General features: G+C 47.9%; 1 protein-coding gene across 1 annotated transcript; it reads right to left on the bottom strand.

Moving 5' to 3' along the window:
• Positions 1–22,518: 22,518 nt before the first annotated feature.
• LOC136482748 (cytochrome P450 81Q32-like) lies at positions 22,519–24,723 on the bottom strand. Its single transcript, XM_066479945.1, has 2 exons — positions 24,195–24,723; positions 22,519–23,206 (listed from the first exon to the last, which is right to left on the bottom strand). The coding sequence occupies exons 1-2, from the start codon at positions 24,585–24,587 to the stop codon at positions 22,571–22,573; spliced, it is 1,029 nt and encodes a 342-aa protein (XP_066336042.1). The 5' UTR covers positions 24,588–24,723; the 3' UTR covers positions 22,519–22,570.
• Between the last annotated feature and the right edge of the window lie 570 nt (positions 24,724–25,293).

Below are 25,293 nucleotides of genomic sequence, written 5' to 3'. Positions count from 1 at the left end.
CCACTATACTTATTTTCCTAGAAAGAACTATGTGGCGCTTTGGCTCATTGATAATTGAGTTGATGTCTTCGTTTTTTTCTCTCTTTGATTTTGTAGACATGTCTTTCACATAGAACATCTGACTCACATCGGCAGCAAGGACGAATGGTTCGTCTTTGTACCCAATATTGTTGAGGTCCACTGTTGTCATTCCATACTCTTTGTCGACTGTTACCCCTCCTCCGGTCAGCTTCACCCATTGGCACCGGAACAAAGGGACTTTAAAATTAGGTGCGTAGTCTAGTTCCCATATATCTTCTATGCGGCCATAATATGTTTGTATATGCCCATTTGGATCTGTGCCATCTATGCGAACACCACTATTTTGATTGGTGCTCCTTTTATCTTGGGCAACTATGTAAAATGTATTCACATTTATCTCGTACCCTTGGTACGTGAGGATATGCCATGATGGTTGCCTAGCCAACAAATACAGTTGCTCATCAATATTGTCATCGCCTTGACATTCTTTTCGCAACCAACCACTGAAACTTTCCATGTGCTGACACCTAATCCAAGCTTTAGTCTTCCCTGGAAACTTGGATCGTAAGAACTCCTTATGTATCTCGATGTACGGATGCACCAATGATGAGTTCTGAAGAACTGTGTAGTGTGCTTTATTGAAATAATCGTCTTCCATGCCAATATATATTTTCTTCCCTAAAGTTCCTTTACCACTGAGTCTCCCCTCGTGTCGCAATTTGGGAACGCCAATCGGGGCAAGGTCAGGAATAAAGTCAACACAGAACTCAATGACCTCCTCTGTTCCATAGCCCTGGGCGATGCTTCCTTCAGGCTTAGAACGGACTTTCACATATTTCTTCAAGACTCCCATAAACCTCTCGAAGGGGAACATGTTATGTAAGAACACAGGTCCAAGAATACTAATCTCCTTCACCAAATGAACTAGGAGGTGTGTCATGATATGAAAGAAGGATGGAGGGAACACCAACTCAAAGCTGACAAGACATTGAACCACATCATTTTGTAGAGTAGCTAGTTCCACTTGATTGATTGCCTTCTGAGAAATTGTATTGAGGAATGCACATAGCTTCACGGTGGCTAGACGTACATGCGGAGGTAGAATTCCTCTTAAAGCAACTGGAAGCAATTGCGTCATAAGCACGTGGCAGTCGTGGGACTTTAAGTTTAGGAATTTCTTCTCTGACACATTTATTATACCCTTTATATTGGAGGAGAATCCCGATGGCACCTTGATGCTGCTTAGACATTCGAACATGCTGTCCCTCTCTTCTTTGCTAAGCGTGTAGCTAGCAGGACTCAAGTAATGACGTCCATCATCTGTCTTCTCTGGATAAAGATTGTCTCGTTCTTTCATGCCCTGCAAGTCCTGGCATGCTTCAAGTGAATCTTTTGGCTTCCCGTACACACCCATGAATCCTAACAGGTTCACACAAAGATTCTTTGTCAGGTGCATCACGTCGATTGCGTTGCGGAGCTCTAGGACTTGCCAATAGGGTAGCTCCCGAAAGATGGACTTCTTCTTCCACATGGGTGCGTGTCCCTTAGCATCTTTGGGAACAGATTCGCTGCCTTGTCCCTTTCCTAATACTACTTTCACATCCTTGACCATTGCGAGTACATCTTCCCCGGTTCGGTTATGAGGCTTCTTTCGGTGGTCTAGCTTACCTTTAAAATGCTTACCTTTCTTTCTTACATGGTGATTCAAAGGAAGGAATCGACGATGGCCAAGGTACATGACCTTTCGACATCTTTTCAAATATATACTGTCAAGGTCATCAAAACAATGTGTGCATGCATTATATCCTTTGTTTGTCTGACCTGAAAGATTACTTAAAGCAGGCCAATCATTGATTGTTACGAACAACATTGCTCGTAGGTCAAAGTGTTCTTGTTTGTACTCATCCCAGACACGTACACCTGGTTTGTTCCATAAAACTAGAAGTTCTTCAACTAATGGCTTCAGATAGACATCAATGTCGTTGCCAGATTGCCTCGGACCTTGGATGAGGATCAGCATCATAATGAACTTCCGCTTCATGCATAACCATGGAGGAAGGTTGTAGATACATAGAGTAACTGGCCAAGTGCTATGACTAGTGCTCTGCTCCCCAAAAGGATTCATACCATCTGTACTTAAGGTGAACCTTAAGTTTCTAGCCTCATTTGCAAACTCTGGAAATTCCCTGTCTATCGCTCTCCACTGGGACCCATCAGCTGGGTGTCTCAGCATATTGTCTACCTTACGGTCTTCATTATGCCACCACAACAACTTTGCATGGTCTTTATTTCTGAACAAACGTTTTAAGCGTGGTATTATAGGAGCATACCACATAACCTTGGCAGGGATTTTCTTTCTAGGACGTTGTTCACCCTCGACGTCACCAGGATCATCACGCCTGATCTTATACCGCGCTACTTTACATACCGGGCATTCATCCAAATTCTCGTATTCATTGCCATGGTAGAGGATGCAGTCATTAGGACATGCATGTATCTTGTAGATTTTTAATCCCAAAGGGCAGACAACCTTTTTTGCTTCGTTCGTAGTGGTGGGCAATTCATTTGGCTTCGGAAGCATCTTCTTTATGAGGTTCAATAAATTCCTAAATGCCTTGTCGGATACACCATTCTTTGCCTTCCACTGTAGCAATTCCAGTGTTGTACCCAGCTTTTTTTGCCCCTCTTCGACCGTCGGGTATAGCAACTTCCTATGATCCTCAAGCATGCGCTCGAACTTAACTTTCTCTTTTTCACTTTTGCATTCTTGTTGTGCATCACGAATGGCATCGCCAAGAGCATCACCGAGATCATCTTCTGCCGCTACCTCTTCTTCATCTCTCCCCATTGTAGTATCATCAAAGGCACCATACTGAGCAATAATGTCATCAATGTCTAAATCTTCTCCTTCACCTTCTTCCATCATGACCCCGCTTTCTCCATGCTTAGTCCAACATATATAGTTTGACATGAAACCTGACTTAAGCAAATGTGAATGAAGACTCATTGAGCTTGAATATTCCTTTAAATTCTTACATATGGCACATGGACAGCACATGAAACCATCTCGCTTATTTGCCTCGGCCACACCTAAGAAATAGTGCATGCCCTCAATAAAGTATTGGGAGCGGCGATCGGTATTGTACATCCAATGGCGTGACATAATCTGCATTACACGACAAATTATGAAAACCTTAAACATAATTAAGTATTTTATTACACAACATAGATGACACACATACGGTTGATTAATTAACTAAGCCTGGCTACAACGTAAGCAATCCCAACTATCACTAAACAAACTAAAACTACAATGCACTTCAGTAACATAATTATTTCGTGATCGTACGCAACTAAAATAGACAAATCATTCTTCTGTTGAATATCAATAAGCTTCTCCTACTGGCTCACTGCCTCATCATCAGCAGCCGCTACCTCAAGCGCACCCGAATTCTGCACGTATGTAGCATAATCTTCCTCCCAGTACCAACCATCGCATCCATTGCCCTCCCACTGAAATATTCAAGAAAAGCAGGTCAATTAGCCATAATAATCAAATGCGTAAGAAACTCACATCGCGATCCGGGCACATGTAGAAAACACGACCTTTGTTGGGTCCCTGTCTCTTGACTCGGTACTCCATCACAATCTTCTGCTTACACTTGCCGCAGATAATGAGAGGGAGTTCTGGCCTTAGTCGTTTCACAACCGAACGAGAGGCCGAGGATGCGGTACCAGTTGTCATCTACTTTCTATACTTATTTTTGCAAACTAGTGTAAATTTCACATTTTCTAAAATGATATATTTAAACAAAACTAAAATTATTTATTTATCTAACTAAACCATGAAATATGTACTATGTATAATAGTAAAATACCAAACTATCAAGTGATTTTACTATTGTAAATCATCATGTGATTTTGAGCTAAAAATGACATAGAAATCACATAGCTCAAAAACATGTTTGAATAAATAACCATCCGTACTAGTTGACCTTACTTACGTGATCATCTCGGCGAGCATTTCTCCACCGGACGGCACCGTACTTGGCCAAGGAAGAGCTCCAATTCTACAAGGAAGGCAACATGGTCTTCCACGACCGTTGCGGCTCTCCCTCGTAGAATCAAAGCTCCTCCTTGACGTCTGTTACCGCTCGGCAGAGAACATGCTCGGCGAAATGAACACGGTCCGTAAGTTCAACTAGTACGGATTTTTTATAATTTTCTAACTATTTTCTAAGTTTTTCATTTCATGGAAAATTTAATTCTAAAAAATAAAAGGCATGATTTCTAAGTAGTTCATTTTATGGAAAAAATAGTTCTAAGTGACCTGCTCGATATCGGCGAGCTCGCTGGTGTTTAGGTTGCCGAGGATAGTAACATTTGTAGATGACATTTGTAGGTCTGAAGTTATCAAATATCCATCTAATTATTGCTCAAAAACATGTTTCAATAAATAACCATCCGTACTAGTTGACCTTTCTTACATGATCATCTCGTCGAGCATTTCTCCACCAGACGACACCGTACTTGGCCAAGGAAGAGCTCCGATTCTACGAGAAAGGGAACACAGTCTTCCACGATCGTTGCCGCTCTCCCTCGTAGAATCAAAGCTCCTCCTTAACGTCCGTTACCGCTCGGCAGAGAACATGCTCGCCGAGATGAACACGGTCCGCAAGTTCAACTAGTACGGATTTTCTATAATTTTCTAACTATTTTATAAGTTTTTCATTTCATGGAAAATTTAATTCTAAAAAATAAAAGGCATGATTTCTAAGTATTTCATTTCATAGAAAAAATAATTCTAAGTGACCTGCTCGATATCGGCGAGCTCGCGGGCGTTTAGGTTGCCTAGGATAGTAACATTTGTAAATGACATTTGTAGGTCTGAAGTTATCAAATATCCATCAAATTATTGCTCAAAAACATGTTTCAACAAATAACCATCCGTACTAGTTGACCTTGCTTACGTGATCATCTCGGCGAGCATTTCTCCACCGGACGGCACCGTATTTGGCCAAGAAAGAGCTCCGATTCTACAAGAAAGGGAACATGGTCTTCCACGACCGTTGCCGCTCTCCCTCGTAGAATCAAAGCTCCTCCTTGACGTCCGTTACCGCTCGGCAGAGAACATGCTCGCCGAGCTGAACACGGTCCGCAAGTTCAACTAGTATGGATTTTCTATAATTTTTTAACTATTTTCTAAGTTTTTCATTTCATGGAAAAATTAATTCTAAGATCACGTAAGCCGCCGGGGACGAGGATGGCGCGTGCTCCAGCGAGGACGAGCGAGGCGTGATTTTGATGAACTAATTTAACTTTTGTTTATCCAAACATATATGCAAATCATCATGTGATTTTGAGCTAAAATGACATATAAAATCACAATAAAGTCCAACATATAAAGTTACACATGCATCTACATCGCAAAATAAGATAAGCTACTGATAAAACATAAGAGGATTAAGTTTGTTACCTCCAAAATCGAAGAGCAACACCAATGGAGGGGGAGAGAGCAAGAACAACAGCAAGCTGAAGAACAGAGGCAGTGAGTTTGAATGGAATGGCTCGGGCTCGGGGAGGAAGAAATGAGCTGAATTATAGGCCGGGATAATTAGTCCTGATTAAGGGGCCAAACCGGGACTAAAGATTAATCTTTATTCCCGAGGCATCACCCAAACCGGGACTAAAAGCTTTAGTCCCGGCTGGTATTACCAACCGGGACTAAAGGTAAACCTTTAGTCCCGGTTGGTAATACCAGCCGGGACTAAAGATCCCTGCCCCGCGGACGACCGTTGGGCAGGGACCTTTAGTCCCGGTTGGTATTACCAACCGGGACTAAAGGGTCCTTTAGTCCCGGGTGCAAAAAAATGCCGAAGCTAATGCTAAATTGAGTCATCGTTCTAAAGTCTGTTCTATAGTAGTGGATGTTGGTTGTAAAAGTGACTAACGCCCTTTCTTTTCGAGAACCTTATATAAATACTACATATTCATTCTAGGCAGAGGACAAGGATGAGGTGACTGACGCCCTTTCTTTTCGAGAACCTCATATAAGTACCTGCAAGTATGTTTGGAACATAAATGATATGTGTGTTTATGTTAAATGAGGCTTAAATTTGGTTTTCGTGTGCCTCCGCATGCATGCATGCCTGCTCATCTTCAAGAGCTCCATCGGGGGTCCAGTTTGCTTTGCAGAATTTCCCCAACTGGTGAAGCTAGCACTTTTCATTCACTTCGTTGCTATGATCTTGGCTACTGTATTATTGATGTATTTAAATTGTAGTGACGAACGTTGTCACGGCTGTCGTGTCATGGAATTTATTTTAATTTGGGCAGTTACATGTGTTTTTTCACAATTATTCCATTTCTATGCCATATATGCACAAGTGTAGTTTCCCTCACGCGTTACTCCCTCACCACTTTACCCCAGAATCACTTGTGACGAAAAGGCAGAAATAACTCCCTTGTATTCACTCTACCAAAGTTTGAATGTAGTTTTGATGTCCTAGAGAAGGACCGTGATAAAGCGCCACTGGTCACGCGCTAGGGGAGCAAGTGCGACCCGACTCCACCCTGCGACCGTTGTCTTCCTCCTCATGCTTGCGCTTGCCCCCGCCCCGGCCCCCACTCCCGCCGCCTCGCCGCGCCACCTACCTAGCCCGCCCCTTGAACCCACTGTATGATGGAATTTTGGCATGCTGTTATATTATTACATAGCCTATTTAGCATGAGTCGAATGAGGCCTATAAAATAATTTGACAATTACGCGATGCCTACGAAATATGGGCTATATAAACATTTGGGCCTTAAAGATGAACGAGTTGCCTAATAACCATCAATTAGCACAATGGTTAATTAACAATATTGGGCTCATGCATGGCCTATCCAAGTGTTCTCTCTCACGTGTGGATTGCTGAGACATCTACGTAGGGATGAAAATGGTACAGAAATATCCTGTACCGAACCGCATCATTTTCTATATTTGATCCGATCGAATTCGTATTTTGGACAAATTCGAATTGGGTTCGAAATTCAGAACATCAAATTCGAAATCGGAACAAAAGCGGTTTAGCCGTTTTCTACTTTTCTACTTGTAATTCGGAATATCCTAAATTGGAAATTCAATTTAAACCGAATTTGCCATCCTAAATGTCCTGCCTTAGAAAAATTGTATCTTTTTCATACGTTCTCGGATGAAGATAATTTTTATATGAAAATTGTAGCTCTCAACGAGATCAACAGCTTTCTAGTTTTTAGTTTCTTCATTTGAGGTCTTTAAAATGTTCAAAAAAAATTAAACAAAGCTTCGATAGTATATTAATCGCATACACGCGCTTGTTGCCTTAGAAAAATCATATATTTCTTATATAGTGTCAAACGGTGAAATGGAGATACTTTTTATGGAAGTTCTAGGACTTATTAATTGTTATTTACTTGGTTATGCACTTGTTAATTGTTATGCACTTGATCTTACGGGTCAATATTCCATATTGATTTTTCGTATACCGACCGTGTTCGACATAATTCTGCTCGAATTAGCTTGTTTTCAAAATTCTTGATATTCCATAAGTTCGTGTCCGGCTTTACCGCTTTCGCTTTCGTTTTCGTATTCAAATGTAGAAGTAGAAAACGGTTGAGAGGTTTTCCGACCGTTTTCATCTCTACTTCTAGGCCTAGATCTTTTGGATAAAATAATTAGCGTGTTGCTAATTAAGCCTATTGCCCGGCGTATACGTGTACAAAGACGTGTACAAATGCACAGTCATTGTGGCATAAGAATTGTATATTATTTTGCCCGGTTTGCGCTAGCATGCAGGCCGGGTTCGTGAAGATTATTTGGGCTGATTAGCACCGGCCATTAGAGGTCACTAATCTTAATTACGGGCCTCCAGGAAATGATTTGTGCATGGCCCATGCAAGTTGTACGTCTACACAAGAATGTACGCCAGACGCCACTGCGGCAGCACGTCAGCACATTCTAGAAACTCCTCGAGAGCACGTGCCGAAACGTTAAGCGGTGATGACGATTTCAAATACATACATACATACATATATATATATATATATATATATATATATATATATATATATATATATATATATATATATAAATTCATGTTATCATAAATTGGTAAAAATATTAGCGTAAATCAAGGTGGCTATAGAATAAGTTATTCTATGACCAGCTGCAGAATATCCTTACCCTCTATATATATATATATATATATATATATATATATATATATGCTTTTAGTTAGTGTTTGTGCGTATGTGCTGTGGGGATCTTCAAGTTGCTGGGCCCATCAACTTCCGTTTGAAATTTGAAATCGAACTCGCCGCGCGCGCCGACCAACCTTCTCCCTCTCTCAACCTTCGCCCTGCTGTGCACACAGCGCCTGCTTGGGACCGGCCGTCGTAGCTGACGAACGCGCGTCGACGGAACGAAAGATGCTGCCGGCGCTTCTCCTGGCCAGTGTGTCGTCCTGGCCGGCGGCACGTAGTAGATGAACAGGTGCAGCGTAGCTCCTCGGCGCACCGCGTACGTGTAGAGGTGACCAGCGGTGGTGACTGCCTTCGTGATCATCTTGGCACGTAGCCTCCTTCCTGGCTCCTCTTTGCCGACTGCTTGCCCCGGTCGGCAAAGGCATAAACCCAGTCGGCAAAGGCTTTGCCGACCGCAAAGCCACGTGGCAGTCGGCAAAGAGCAGTCGTCCAAGCCTGGGTCGGCAAAGGCGGATTTGCCGACTGCCACGTGGCACACAGTCGGCAAATCCTTTGCCAACTGCCACGCCAGCAGTCGGCATAGCCACGTGGCGCCGTCAGCCCTGACGGCAGGCTTTGCCGACTGCTGGTTCCTCGGCAGTCGGCAAAGAATTTTTTTTTCAAAAATTGTTTGCCGACTGGCCGCCAGCTCGGCAGTCGGCAAAGAAAGAAAATATATTTTTTTTGAAATGTTCTTTGCCGACTGCTTTCGGAGTTGCAGTCGGCAAAGATTTGACCTCTTTGTCGACTGCCTCCCATTGCAGTCGGCAAAGACTCTGTCCTGGGTTTTTTTGCCCAGCGTCGGCAAAGCTGGAATTTTTTTTTGCTTTTGTTTTCTGTTTTCTCGCATCAAAACCCTGCAAAATCACAAATTATAATCCAATTTCACCAGAAGCACCGGTAGCACCATTTATATCACAATTTCATCACATTTGTCGCCAACATCACCACATATATCACAATAACGCACAACGTCACATATATCTCACATACATGTCACAATAACAACCACACAAGTGCATTACAACCATCACATGAAGTCCAACACGTCGAACACCACAAGTCGACGTCCATCACACGAAGTTCAACATAACAAGTCTAGGTCCATAACGAAGAAAAGAAATACATGACAACAACTTCGACGATACGGTGGATACATGATAACAGAATCGACAAGTACCTAGCTCGTCGCGCCGTCCCCGGTCTCGTCGTCCGCTCCGCCCCCAGAGCCCCCAGGGTTTGCCCACGGAAACCCCCTTGGACCAAACTGAGGCGCCTGCGCGTACTGCCACCCTCCGCGCACCGGCGGCCACGAGTACGTCGGAGGAGGGCCACGCGGAGGTGGATACGGTGGATAGGGTGCAGGTGGTGGATACGACCTCATCTGATGGCCGGGACCTCTAGGAGACGGGTTCGAACCCGCCGACTGTACCTGCACAAGTTAAACGCCAAGTGATGTCATTAGTATCTGCAGCATGGACGCACAAGTTAAAGCAAGAGTCAATATACTCACCGGGGTCCCTCCAGGAGCGACAGGAGCAGGCATAGGAAAAAACTCTGGAGGAGGAGGCGGTGGAGCGAACATTGGAAGAGGAGGCGGTGTAGACGCCCTGGGCGTCTGCATGGACTGGAAGAAGCTGGCCATGTTCTGCATCTGAGTGTTGTAGTGCTGCTGCAGGCTTTGCTGGTAAGCCATCTGTTGCGCCATCATCTGCACGTGCAACGTGGCGATCCTCTCCTCCATCTTGGCCTCCATCTGGGCCTGCAATATTACATCCGCAGTGTTGATTGTATGTACAGGTGCGAAACGAGTGAACGACGAACGAAACGGCACTTACCTGTGACGCTGACTGCCGCCGGGGCGCTACGGGGATGTCGCTGGAGCTCGTGGGCGTGGATCGAACCTAGGTCAGCGTAGGAACCTGGGACGGGTCGAGGGCGCTGTGGGCCATGTAGTAGCGGCCGTGCTGCTTCCCTGGTCCCAACCTCTGCAGGAGGTCTGTGTCCAGGGGCTCGGCGGTGGGGTCGAACGTCTCCCCGTAGCGCTGGCGAGCCACGACGGTGTACTCGGTGGCCTTCTCGTAGGTGGTGGGGTTGGTGTATGCATCGGGCCCGTCCTCCGGGTTGTAGACGTTGTTCGGATCCGTCGCCTTGCCCTTGTGAGAGAGGAGGTACGCGGTGTACTCGTTGATTTCCTGCCCACCGTGCGTGTGCGTCCGCATTGAAAACACAAACATGGTTACAAGTATTGACAATTGAGCGCAAGGATTAAGACATGAATGGACGCATACCCATCTTGTCGCGAACTGGGGGAGGGGTTGATTCCCTTGGTGGTGTGACACCCCTCGCATCTGCGCGCGGCGGCCCTGACGGTCGGCGCGCCTCGCGTACGCCTCATCCGTGCGCCACATGCGCACAATCTCCGTCCAGCATTCCCTGTGGTTGTCAAAAAAAATATTTTTTTTCTTTGCCGAGTGCTGGGTCAGGAAGGTAGTCGGCAAAGGATTTTTCAAAAAAATAATTTCTTTGCCGAGTGCCGGGTCAGGAAGGCACTCGGCAAAGGATTTTTCAAAAAAAAGGGAAAAGCTTCGCCGAGTGCCTTCTTGACCCGGCACTCGGCAAAGACGCTGTCAATGGCTGACGGCCAATTTTCTTTGCCGAGTGCCCGACAAACGGCACTCAGCAAAGAACCCTTCGCCGGATGCGGCTTTGCCGTTTGCTCTTTGCCGAGTGTGGCACTCGGCAAAGCCTTTGCCGAGTGCAATAGGGCCTTTGCCGAATGCCCCAAGCACTCGGCAAAGAGCGCGTCTCCAGTAGTGAGAACCTTGACGGCACTACCATACCGTCGGATGAGGAGGCTGTACTAATGTCACAATGGACCTCGTGTGTGTCCTAGGACGACACCACGGAAGATGCGCCACGCCGGATCTCCACCGTCGGGCTCGGCTCCGGGCTCACAGGAAGGGGCGGCGGTGCCCGGGGCCGGCGTCTGCCCATGGTCGGACGCATGCCGCGCCAGTCATGGGGAGACTGCTCCGGGTCCTGAGAAGAGAGGTGGTGAGAGGAAGAGGGGTGGACGTGTGCTGCCAGTTCTGTGGAAGAAGAGAGTTGGGGGCGGCGGCTGTGGTGGAGCTGAGGCGGGTGCGGGTGTGAGAGCGAAGAGGAGTTAGGGTTGTGGATGGCATGCTGCACACGAGCTATGCGAACCGTCGACGGTTGGATCCGTGGTGAAGGAAACGTTCGGTGCTAGACGGGCCTGCGAAAATTACGTGGGCCGGCTAAAATATGCGCGCGAGGTCAATGTAAGCTAGGCACGGGAGCTCGATGTAAGTGGCGCGCTCGAGCTAGGTGGGGCCCACTTATTTTTTAGCGACAGACAGAGGGACGGTATACATATGTTTAGCGACAGACGGTTCAACGCTAAATATGAATACCTATAGCGACAGACACTAAATCGCTAAATGAGGATTTAGCGTGAGATGGTCTCTGAGTTATCTTTAGCGTCAGATCATCCATCGCCAAATATAATTTTTAGCGTCACATGTCTGACGGTGAAGCGGTGTTGTGGTGTAGTGTTTATCGCTTTCGCTTTCGTTTTCGTATTCGAATGTAAAAGTAGAAAACGGTTGAGAGGTTTTCCGACTGTTTTCATCTCTACTTCAAGGCCTAGATCGTTTGGATAAATTAATTAGCGTGTTGCTAATTAAGCCTATTGTCCGGCGTATACGTGTACAATGATGTGTACAGATGCACAGTCATTGTGGCATAAGAATTGTATATTATTTTGCCCTGTTTGCGCTAGCATGCAGGGCCGGGTTCGTGAAGATTATTTGGGCTGATTAGCACCGGCCATTAGCGGTCACTAATCTTAATTACGGGTCTCGAGGAAATGATGTGTGCATGGCCCATGCAAGTTGTACGTGTACACAAGAATGTACGCCAGACGCCACTGCGGCAGCACGTCAGCACATTCTAGAAACTCCTCGAGAGCACGTGCTATATATATATATATATATATATATATATATATATATATATATATATATAGGGAGAGGCTATTCAGTAGCCGGCTACAAAATAAGTTATTCTGTAGCCACCTCCATTTACTATAATTTTATATACTAATTTACCATAATGTCAATACATATTTACGATAGTTGGGTTACTATAACACATGGGGATATTTACCATAACGTTATATTAAACCACTTAGTAAGGAGTTACTATAATCTCGTAAATTAACATAGTAATTATCATAACTCAAAGTGGCTACAGAATAAGTTATTCTGTAGCCAGCTACAAGATAGTAGTTCTATATATATATATATATATATATATATATATATATATATATATATATGCTTTTAGCTAGTGTTTGTGCGTATGTGCTGTGGGGATCTTCAAGTTGCTGGGCCCATCAACTTCCGTTTGAAATTTGAAATCGATCTCGCCGCAAGCTTCTCCCTCTCTCAACACACTGGCAATCACCAACACGCCGCCACTCTGCTGTGCACACACGCGTTCCTCTCCACACCATCGCCGCCGCGCCGGAACGGCAAGCATCGCCACCGCGGCGGCGGAGCGGCGCGGCCCGGCAACACCTCTTCGTCTTAGCAAGCCGGGCCTTGATGGCCCAGGAACACCAGAAGCTAGCTAAGTGCGAACAAGCGTATACATGTACAGTATATACGGCAAAAAGCCAATAAAAGGCTACAGTACCATGCAAGCTTGTACGTGCAAAGTGCACATCTGCACAAGTCACAAGCTAGTTCGATAATGTTGCTCGGCTAATTGTTGTCCCAATATTGACTTCTCGGCCCATCCGAGATATAGGTTCGGCCAGGAAACTCATTTGGGTTCCGTACCAGCAAATGATTCTAAGTAGTCATGACAAAGCGCTCGAGTTCACGCGCATATATATAATTGGCAAGCTGACCAAGTTTCACGCCAATGATCTCGGAAATTCAATCAAGGAGAAATCTCCTAAGTACTACATGAGCACAAGTCTCACAACTATCACACCACCGTCCGCACATGTGAAGTCATTTTCGTCCCCTGACCGACGAGCCTAGGACGTTTCTTTTCCGTGACCGACGAGGCCGGAATTACTTTGTTCGTGACCGACGAGGTCGAACACTTGACCTCATTATGGGATACGCACGACGAGGCCGGATGCCTTTGCTAGAGGCTATATGGAGACAACTCTGATTTATTTGGAGACGACAATGATGACTATCAGCATAGCTTAATCGGAGGTGTTCTGCAGCCCAATGCTGCAGATGTAATTAACTGGAGGCCTCTAGAGGCCCCAGGAACCAGAAGCCATTGTCAGATGGAGCTCAGCGCAAATTTATATTAAAGTGGGAAATTGTACTGGGTAATTATCCAATGAATAAATAAATTCCCTGAACTTTTGTCCCTTGTGTTTTATTGCACATTTACTTTATTTTGTATACAGATGTATACTCTATACTGGCACACCTGCCTGCCTTCCTTCGGCGCGGTCGCGGCCGTCGCTTTGCTCCTCAAGCGGCCGGGCGTCCTTGTGTTCAGCGCCTGCTTGGGACCGGCCGTCGTAGCTGACGAACGCGCGTCGACGGAACGAAAGATGCTGCCGGCGCTTCTCCTGGCCAGTGTGTCGTCCTGGCCGGCGGCACGTAGTAGATGAACAGGTGCAGCGTCGCTCCTCGGCGCACCGCGTACGTGTAAGGTGATCAGCGGTGGTGACTGCCTTCGTGATCATCTTGGCACGTAGCCTCCTTCCTGGCTCGTGGGCCAAATACAACGCCGTGCACCGGAAGCGTACGTATGTATCCCGGCCGCACCTGCGGGCCGCATGTATCTGGGCCGAGCTTCCAGAAGGTTCTGGACGGTTCAAGTCGTATACAGGTGCAGTGTATATGGCTGCGCCTGTTAGCTTCTTCCATTTGCACGTCACGAACAATTGAACATACCTACGTGCATGCATGGAACGTACAAGCCCATGCAATTGTTGCTTCCAATGCATATACATGAACAAGCACGTACATTTTTCATAGATTTCATTTACGCAACTGGCACCAACAAATGCTTTTGTCCATAGCTGTTACCACATCCAAAGCAGTAGAAACAACATTCTTTCTTGATTACTACTGCATTCCATCCAAAGCTTTCGTCGCTGGCCAATTACCATACACGGAGAGTCAGAGTAAGTGACACACTGAAATGCAAAATGCTTAAAAGCCCAGTTTTGATGAGTAGGCTCTGATTCTGTGTTACACAGTTGCCCAGTATTTTCTGCTTTTTATCGTGTATTTCTGGTGGAATAGTACGCAATGTATTTGTGCGTTACCTAGCTCTCTTCTACGTTGGGTGAGTCATAGTGAGCAAGATTCATACGTTGGGTGAACTCTGTTTCTAGGTACAAACTTTAGCTCTCTTTCTGTTCTCTGGGTACCTCCGCTTTTGATGACTATGCATATATACTGCGTTTCAGTTTGATCTGTGTTTGAATAGATGACCGCAAGCATAGTTTACCATGCAGGATGAAGCACAGTTTCTCCGTTTCAGAAACTGAATGCCTCAGATCAGAAAGTTGCAAGACTCCCATAGTTTGCTCGTCCTTTAATGGCTGGATATATGCACGGGAGAAGAGAGGAAATAAATTAATCCCTAGCGAGCAGGCCTGCTTCTGGGCTGACTCTGCTTTTGTTTAAATAAATCAATTAAACTGACCTCGGTAGTCTCCTCAATCGACGTGCTTGACCACAAGTTTGTTTTCGTTGGGCAGCCTAGCATCTTGCTCGGGTAGGAAAAGAGTTTGTTGGGTCCAGCAATAAAGATTAAACTATCCGAGAAAAGCCCAGTAGAGGCCTCGTGAGATTGTTGGGCCAACCAAAAAGCATAACAACTTAACGCTATCACGGTCTGATTGTGAAAAAAAAAACTGGATGTCCCAAAACAACAATGGCTATGTTTGTGCTCTGTAAAAATCAATGGTTAATGGTCGTGTGCTCTGTCAGTTTGTTGGTCCATAATCCTCAGCTTCCGTCCTCTTGTGCACCGGCGACGGTGATGACCGCGCTGAGATCGCTGGAAACATTTTGTTCGTGGAGCAATGAAAGCCCATAGTCAATGCAAGGGCGGCCCAATCACCGCGAGGTTCCTGGCCCAGCCGGCCTTTTGCCTTCTTCAGCTCTTCGATATCTATCCTCGAGCACAAGCCCAGGTAATTATGGCTGTGGAGAGTTTTATTCATGCATGGGCCGACAGCACTCGCTAGTGATGGGTTGATATATAAACCTGCTAGGCTCTAGCACGCCCATATAATTCCTTTGTACAATCGGTCAGTATATATAGGCACTACCGGATTCAGCTTTTTGTCTCGGCAAAGGCCGATATAAACTCGGTAAAGGGCGCTCGGTAAACTGTTTATCGGCAAAGACCTCTTTGCCGAGTGCACTTTATCAGGCACTCGGCAAAGCCTTTGCCGAGTGCTAATTTGACACTTGGCAAAGAAAAGTCGCCGTGACGGCGAGCGCCACCGTGATGGCGGCTTTGCCGAGTATCAAGGTCAAGCACTCGGCAAAGGTCGCCTCTTTGCCGAGCGCCGTTGACTCAGACACTTAGCAAAGGTGGGCACTGTGCCGAGTGCCACCAGCAAGACACTCTGCAAAGGTAGCCTATTTGCCGAGTGTCCTGTCAAGACCCTCGGCAAACAGACGACCTTTGCCAGGTGTCTGGCCTGTGGCACTCTGCAAATCTGTGATGTTTACCGAGTGCAATGGCCTTTGCACTCAGCAAAGCATGTTCCTAGGTAGTCACTTTGCCGAGTGTCATGGCCATTGCACTCGGCAAAGTGACTGAAAACAGCCTTTTTTATTTGTTTTTTACATCCCATCCAAACAAATAGAAGATATATATAACAAACATCACCAACATCACATATATATCATCAACAGCACATATATATCACCAACACCACATATATATCACAAACGTCACATGTCTCACAATATATTACAAATAAGTTCACAAGTAATCCAAGTGCTCCATCATCTACAACCACAGTTGCAAATAGAAGTACCATTAACAACCACAAGTATCATCACCAAGATGGCCAATGAGACTAATTTGGTGAAGGATTCATGAAGCATGAGGATCGTTCGATGCCGTCGATTGATTCTGCACAAAGGAGAAGAGGTTGCATGTGTGAGACAAGATAAATATATACCATACATGAATAAAACTTTCATACTCCACTAGGTTTGACCGTAAGCATGAACATATAAACTAAAACATTTATACTCACAGGAGTAGAATAGTGAGGAGGTGGAGGTGGAACGAATAGCGAAGGTGGCGTACCTACACCCATAGCGATGCCAAGACTTTGCATGTACTGAAGAATCTCTACCATCCTCCGCTGCTCGGCCTCCCGCTCGGCCTCCACCCTCTACATCTTCGCCTGCATCTGCTCCCATATCCTCCTCTCTTGTTCCAGCTGGGCCTACAATATATTCACCCCAATGTTACAATAATGCAAAGAAAAGGTATGAAAAAAACCAATGAATGACGAATAAACCAGGAATAACCTCGAGTGTCTACACCCGGTGGTGTGAAGTGTCCTGCCGAGGTCATATGGCCGGGCTCCTGCTCGTGCTGTTTGCTCGAATCTGGGAGAGACTAGGAGTAGCGGCCGAGTTGATTGCGCCGTCGCCAATCCTGTACCGCTCATGCTTCTTGCCTCCTCCCACCCTCATGATGACTTCTCCATCAAGGTCCTCGGTGCTCAGATCGTACTCTGGCCCATGGACCTCCCTTGCCATCGATGTGTACTCACTGAGGCGGTTGTGGATGGTCGCATTGCTGTACATCGCCTTGCCCTTGTGGGCCATAGCAAATTCCTCGAAGATGGAGCAAGGCTGGCCACCATGTGACGCCGACTGCGAGAAAAACAGCAAGATGATTAGAAATCATGCAGAATTGAGTGTTAGAATAAATAAATGAATTCGTGTACCCATGTTTCGGCGTATCCGCTGAGGCTGCGGCTGCCTTGATGGTGTGCTACACCTGGCATCATCAAACGCCGCTCCCGACACAAGTTGTGCGTCTCCTCCCACTCGATTGAGCACCACTTGTCCACCATCTATTCCCAGCACTGGGGATGCGCGGCGCACCAATAAGGAATCATCTACAGGCCATCAAGTACATGACATATCAGAAGATGAAATTAAGCCTACTTAATCTCAAAAGGAATTAGTATTAATGTTCTGTATTTACCTGCAGGTACTGGTCTCGGGTCAGCGTCATGGTTCTTGCGTCCCTTTTGGTGACCTTCGTTCCAAGGATGGTCCCGTGGTAAGTTACGACGGCCTGCATGCGCGCCTCGTAATGCATGTCCACAATGAGTTTTTTGCAGCATTTGGTAGCCACCGCATCCACCCTGGCCTCATGTCCGTCCTGGCATCTAAAGAAATCCTGCATACAAACACGATGTATCCATTCATTATTTTAAGAATGTCCAATGAATGCGATGTATTGAGCAATGTAGTGCGAGGAAGACTTATCCACAGCTCTTGCTTCATCTGATTGCCTTGTTGTTGAATACCCTGCGGGCTCGATCTACAGCATCGGGGGCGACGGCGTAGTGGTCAAACGAGTAGGCCGGCCCCGTCACTCCGGCGTACTCAACCAGGCCAGGGAAGTGCTCCTTGCACAGAAGACCGAGGATGCCATTGACTTGGCGTGTGTGAGCACCTCCACTCACCACAATCGTCCAATTCCTGCCCAAGTGATTAAGAAAAATTATTAGTTTCTATTTTGATTTTCAACATATCATATAAAGTAGTGACAACATCTAAAGTTACTTACTTTTTCCCCTCGGGTCGAATCAGCGAGCATCTCTCATGAGGTATCGGTCGCTGAGGGAGGCTCACGGGACCTCGCAAGTAGACGCTCGACGAACAAGAGGAAGCGGAACCCCCTGCTGTCGCCTCCTCCTCCTCATCCTCCTGCGCGTCCTCCTGCGCCTCCTCGGCGTCCTCCTATGGCACCTGCTCCTCCTCCTCCTCCTCACACGATGGGGCGGCAGGCGATGGCTCCCTCCTACAGCTGCTCCTCCTCCTACTCTCCCCCGGTGCAATGGTCGTTGTCCTTCGGTACAAGGATGCTACCTTCCTCATCCCACCGCCCACCATCTTTGTTTAATCACCTACAATTAAAAAGAGTAAACCAATATGCACAGATAAACAAGAAGTACTTAGAAAGAGATGCAAAATAGACAAAATGTAATTACAAAATAACATAGTATTACATGTATTAGAAATAATCTTCATGATCGGGATTAGTTGGATCATAAGTCTCATCACCACTATCAATCATGCCGAAATAATCAACACTATCCGAAATATCAATGTTGCCATTGTCATTGTCTAAATGTAATTGCTCAAGCATTTGTAAGTCGTTCACATTTTGCACCTCATCTCCAGCGTCCTCTTCAATAACCGTTTCATTGTCTACTTCCATTCTGATTGCTTCGGTTAAGTCTATCTCAAACCTCCCTTCTAGTCCCTCTTCTTGAAAGAACTATGACCGAGCACCGAGGAGCGAGGAGTCCCCGGCGTAGGCGGCGATGTCCGAGCACCGAGGAGCGAGGAGTCTCCAACGTCGCTGTCGATGACCGAGCACTGAGGAGTCCCCGGCGTTGCTGGCGATGACCGAGCACCGAGGAGTCCTCGGTGTAGGCGGCGATGTCCGAGCACCGAGGAGTCCTTGGCGTAGGCGGCGAGGTCCGAGCACCGAGGAGTGCCCGGCGTAGGCGGCGAGGTCTGAGCACCGACGTAGCTGACGACGTCCGTGCGGTGAAGTGTGCCCACTTAGTCCTCGAGCACAAAGAATCCGAGGGCCGAGGAGTAACTGGCGTAGCAAGCGATGAAGCACGAGCGGCGAACAGTCCGATCAACTGGTTGGTGACGGAGTCCATGAACCAAGCGGTCCGACCAGTTGATCGGTGGAGAAGTCCGAGCACCAGGTGGTCCGATCACCTGGACGATGATCCTGCAATACAAACATGTAGAACGGGTAGTACATGATGTAAAAATAAATAAACTTCGGAGAAAAATCAGCAATGGTGATGAAACGACGTATGCAGTTCGGCGCTCAGTTGGCGTGAAAATATATTTATGTTTAATATAAACCGCCCGAACAGTTAGTGTGTAGCTGAGTCTCCAGCCCTAGCTAGCCCATAGTCCATAACGTCGAGCGCGGAGCCCGTGCACGTGTAGGAGGAACATGCGTGACCAAGGAGCCACTGCCGATCACCCATAACGCAGAGCGCAGAGCCCGTAGCACGTGTAGGGAGGAGCCGGAGACAGGGCCGTCTCTGGAGTCGTCTGAGCATCAACATGACTGTTCGGGGGTTCGGAAAATCGTTTGGAGAGCAAACATGGAGAAAACAGTTCAGAAAAACATTATGATGATATACGGAGATTGGAGAATATTTAGAAGAATATTAAAACGTGACTGGTCAGCGGCGTATAGCGTTATCTGGTCGGTGACGCAGGCAGCTTGCTTGCAGCTCGGCGGCGACGAGGGATGTCGGTGAGGGCCGCCAAGTAATGACGACGAGACAATGGCGAGAGACGTCGACGAAAGATGTCGGTGAAGGCTGCCGCGCAGTGACGACAAGTCGATGGCGAGGGACGTCGGCGAAGGCCGCCGAGCGTTGACGACGAGTCAACGGCGAGGGATGTCGGCGAAGGCCGCCGAGCGGTGACGACGAGTCGACGGACGTCGGCGAAGGCCGCCGAGCAGTGACGACGAGTCGACGACGAGGGACGTCGGCGAAAGATGTCGGCGAAGGCTGCCGAGCGGTGATGACGAGTCGATGGCGAGGGACGTCGGTGAAAGATGTCGGTGAAGGCCGTCGAGCGGTGACGACGAGTCGACAGCGAGGGACATCGGCGAAGGCCGCCGAGGGCAGCGGCGGTGAGTCGTCGACGAGGGCTGATGAGGGCAGCGGCGGCGAGTGGTCGGCGAGGGCTAACGAGAGCATCGGCGGCGAGTCGTCGACGAGGGCCAACCAGAGCAGCGGTGGCTAGTCGTCGACGAGGACTGATGAGAGCAGCGGCGGCGAGTTGTTGGTGAAGACGACCTCGAAGGTGGTTCTGATATCGGATCTGCTGTCGCAGGGGCTGGTGTAGCAGCGATGAATCGTCGTGGACCAGGATGGATCTCCACGAGATTGACGACGAGAATGCGTTGTTGATTTGAGATCGATCTGGCTCGCCATGGATCAAGCGCACACCCCTACCTGGCGTGCCAACTGTCGACAGAATATGCTCGGCAGTCCACCGAGGGGTATCCCACGATGGTAGATTTGTCGGTGGGGATGCGCGTAATCAGGAACCAGATGGTGACACAAGGCGCAGAGACAACGATTTAGACAGGTTTGGGCCGTCTGATCGACGTAATACCCTACGTCCTGTGTCTTTGGTGTATTGTATTGAATACATGATGTCGAGTAGAGGACCCCTGCCTCTCCTTATATACTCTGGAGGGGCAGGGTTACAAGTAAAGTATCCTATTTGGTACTATACAATGTCTAGCGGTGCACGTCGAGCAGCGTCGTGCACACCTTGATCTTGTGGGCCGGGCCACCTCCGATGGTGCGGCCCACGTCTTGGGGGCCATACCCCCACAGCCTCCTCGAGCAGATTGACTGTGTCTTGCTGAGCCTTCGTGGCTCGGTCGTGGTCGAAGGCCTTCACTCTTGGGGTGTCGTGGTTGATGTCGAAGGGTAGCACTGCTTCAGCCTGGCCAAGGAGGTTGGTTTGTTGCAGTCTGGGACTACTAGGGTCGATGACCCCGGATGAGTTGATGATGGCAGTGACTAGCTCGAAATGCTCGCGATCGCACGTGAAGGTGTGCGAGAAGGTGCTACCCACGGTGATGATGCCATTCGGTCCCGGCATCTTCAACTTTAGGTAGGTGTAGTTGGGGACCGCCATTAACTTGGCGTAGCATGGCCCCCCCAAGATGGCGTGGTAGGACCCCGGGAATTCCGCAACCTCGAAGGTAAGCACCTCCGAGCGGAAGTTGGCTCGGTCGCCAAACGTGACGGGCAGGTGGATCTGCCCGAGGGGGTATGCCTGCGCTCCTGGGATCACGCCGTGGAAGGGAGAGTTCGTCGGACAGAGCTCCGACCGGGGCATGCACATGGAGTCGAGGGTGTCGACATAGAGGATGTTGAGGCCGTTGCCTCCGTCCATCAGCACCTTGGTGAGCCGCTTCTTGCGGATGATGGGGTCGACGACGAGCGGGTAGCGCCCCAGTCTGGCGACATGGGACGGATGGTCCCTCCTATCAAAAGTGATTGGAGAATCTACCAGCGGAGGAAGGTGGGGACAGCCGTTTCAGCGATGCATGCCTCTCAGTAGTGCACTTTGTGCTGACGCTTGGAGTAGACGGCGTCGGACACCCGAAGATCATGATGCATTCCTCGGGATCGGGAAAACTGTCCCCATCCTTGCTAGCCGCACCCCTTTCTTGGCTGCTGCCTCCTTGTCCTTTCCTTCCTTTGGCCCGCCGGCCTGTCGTAGGAAGCGCTTGAGGAGCTCACAGTCCTTGTAGAGGTGTTTGATGGGGAATGCGTGGTTGGTGCACGGGCTATTCATGAGCTTGTCGAAGTGGTCAGGCAGGCCTTGTTGTGGCTGCTTGCCCGCGCGATCAGCTGGGCGACCAACCTCATTTCATGGAATCAAATCGGGGTAGCACATGTTACCACATTTTAATTCAAAGTTTGACCAAGTCTATCAACAAGTAACGGTAAATTCCATTTTTCAACCTTTTAATTTGCACGCTAGTCTGATTTTTCCTTAAACTTCAAGATCGGATAACGAACACCCTCTCTGTCGAAACTAGAGAAATTTTTTTTGACGAAACTGGAAAACTAGACAAATTTTGACCTTTGATTGATGTTGAAGCTGGTATGATCTCGAAAATACATAATTAAATTATTCCAGATCAGGAAAATAGGAAACTAGTACCAGTTTTTCTTCTGAAAACGTTATCTACATCTACTTGTTTCTGCTTTAAATTTATTTGATCATCTTTTTAAAATAAATAATGAGGTGCCACTAGGAGGCTGAACAATGTACTTTCCCCCATAAAATATTATTGTTTGTATACAAACATGGTCAAACTTAAAGATAGTTTGGCTTAACAACAATCTGAGAGTAAAGAGCGACAGAAGATAAATAATACGTAATTTATCATTTCTAGTAACCACTAATTGCAACTATTCACGACATCATGTTGAGGCAGACAGCATGCTCTTCACAAACTCACGAGGCCTGCAGACAGCAGCCAACGGTGTCGCCATGGGCATGGACAGCCCACCACCTTCTGTCATGTCAATCGTTCTGCCTTCCCCAACATCCCACTCGAAGCACTGCACAAGCGCCGCCACCGTGGAGCTAACAAGGCGCATCGCCATGGCCTCAGCGGGGCACCGCCTACGGCCCAGCCCGAACGGCAGCATGGGAACGGCGTTCGCCGCCGTCACCTTGCCACCATCGTCGTCCAAGAACCGCTCCGGCCTGAACTCGTCTGGCGCGTCCCAGGCCGCGGGGTCCCGCTGGATCGCCCAGGCGTTCACGAGGATCATGGTGCCCCGCCGGACGTGGAACCCGCCGACGGTGCAGTCCTCCATGGCCTCGTGCGCCGGGATGATGGGACCCACGGGGCGCAGACGGAGGGTTTCCTTGACGACGCACTGTAGGTACGTGAGGCTGGCGATGTCCGATTCCTCCACCAGCCGAGCTGTTCCGACGTGCGTGTCGATCTCCGTCCTCACCTTGTTAATGGCTTCAGGATGCAGCAGCAGCTGTGCCATCGCCCATTCGATTGTCAGCATAGATGTCCCAGTCCCTCCTTGGAGTATTGCCTACATATGTACCGTACCATCATTGGGATTTATTTTAGTATATAATAGAAATATTTCTAACTTCACATGTGTTCAATCAAAATTCCTTATGTACATTATTTATTGAAGGCAATCCATACTGTTTAGGTTTTTCTGGTAAAGACACATGCAAGAAATTGCCGGACATGTATTAATAAAGAAGAAGCAACGTACAACGCAAAGCACTAACCCCCCTTCCACCCATCATTCACAAAGGAAGCAACAACGCGATACCAGCACAACAACACAAAGCCCGCGAAGCCACCAAAAGCAGCAGTGGACAAATAACCCTTCTTGACGGAACAAACAAGGAAACAACTTGGGGTGCGTGGGTGGTGGGCGGCCTATTGTCATTGTGGACCGAGAGACCAAGGTTTTTCAACAGAAACCATAGGAGGCTGGAGGCCTCTTGTGTCAATGCCTCCTACGAGGAGCATGGCGTCAAAGGCCTCATCACTGCTAGCAATGCCACGAAGCCGGGGAACATTTCTCACCCCAAAGTCCTACATCAAAACTCAAGCACCCAAGAAGCTATTGGTTAAAACGAATGCCTAGTGGTATGCGGACCGTAGTCTCAAGCTGATACTCTCAAGGTGTATTTTCAACGGCTATGTGTTGCAACACTGGTTATCCAACGGTTTAGTTTAATTCAAGATTCGTGCAAGTTAAAAGTTGCACATCCACAAATAAAAATGGCCAGCTGTGAACACGTGTCAAATGCTGAGAGCATGTTCGGAGATGATGGATGGCTACAAATAAGTGGAGTTGCAACACATAGTTGCTAGATTGATTTTTTGTTGGACAATTTTTTAATACTACTAGAAGTTTTATTTGGTGAAGTGAGTATTTGACCATAATTAGTACTATCAAAATTATTGATAACTATAAAGTAAAAACCAAAGAAACAAAAGGTGTGAAGCGAGTTAGTTCTGCAAGATGCATGGTTAACTGAAGAGAAGAGACTACTGACCATGACGATGCCTTTGATGACAGTATCGGTGTAGTAGATGGGATCTGTTTCTTGCAGAGACAGGAGCTCATCAAGGGCAACTTTGTTCCCGGTATCGGTGTCTCGGACACCACCAGCGTCACGCTTTCGACAGTGATCCTCGATGAGGCCGACGAGCAACGCATCGCGCCTCGCCTGCAGCCTCGAAAGCGCCGCGTCCACGCCTCGTAGCCGGTCGACCCACCGCAAAGCAGGGTACAGGTCCCCGACGCTGGGCGCCGCGTTGAGCCGGACGCTCTCCTCGACGATCTCCTGCCACCGGCGAGCGTCGCTACCGTGCAGGGACGCGCCGATGAGCGCGCGCAGCATCACGTTGATGACGAACTCGAAAAGTCTTGGCCGCAGGGTGACCATCACCGACGTAGCAGCAGCCGTGGTGCCGGCAGCATCAGCAGCATCGCGAATCAGGGTGTGGACGAGGGCGGCGACCTCTGCGCGGCGGTCGGCGGCGCGCGTGTTGAGGCGGGAGGCCGAGAGGAGCTCGGCGCTGAAGAACCTGCGTAGCGTTCGCCAGTGGTCGCCGTAGGAAGCCCACAGGATATCGGTGCACCCGTAGCCCAGGACGTCGCCGGCCAGCAGCCGCGGGCGGCCCGCCAGGGCGGCGTCGCGCTCGGTAAAGCACTCGACGGCCGCGGCGTGCGCGGACACCAGCAGCGCGCGCCGCGCGCCAAGGTGCAGAGACAGGACCGGCGCAGCGGTATATATATATATATATATATATATATATATATATATATATGTGTACACTTACCCTTTTTTGCTCTAGACTAGTTCTTCTTGAGCACACTCTCATGAACTCTCAAACATAGTATCCACAGAGATTGGTCCCCTGGGGCTGCAGCAGAACCCACTTTACGACAAAAAGATTCGTCATCATCTGAGCATAGGGAAATTGAACTAAGGTAGGTATATAGTACTTACTTTGTATAGCACTACTTTCAGTGGCACTTTGCATTTCATATGGTGTTCCTGACAGACCTTTTCCCAACAACTACCAAATAACATAAAAAATATTTGGACCATTAATTTGCATGCAGAGAGACTAGAATAGTTTTGCTAG

This window comes from Miscanthus floridulus, chromosome 9 (assembly GCF_019320115.1).
Source record: "Miscanthus floridulus cultivar M001 chromosome 9, ASM1932011v1, whole genome shotgun sequence".
Classification (NCBI taxonomy): domain Eukaryota; kingdom Viridiplantae; phylum Streptophyta; class Magnoliopsida; order Poales; family Poaceae; genus Miscanthus; species Miscanthus floridulus.
The sequence above is the reverse complement of the archived record's forward strand: the minus strand, read 5'-3'. Positions and strand labels throughout refer to the sequence as shown.

What these genes read in the sequence shown, in the direction of transcription:
- LOC136482748 (XM_066479945.1), bottom strand. Translation starts at nt 24,587, where the DNA reads ATGGTCACCCTGCGGCCAAGACTTTTCGAGTTCGTCATCAACGTGATG. An exon ending in TCATCAAAGGCATCGTCATG is followed by an intron (nt 23,207 to 24,194) that starts GTCAGTAGTCTC and finishes GTACATATGTAG; the next exon opens with GCAATACTCCAAGGAGGGAC.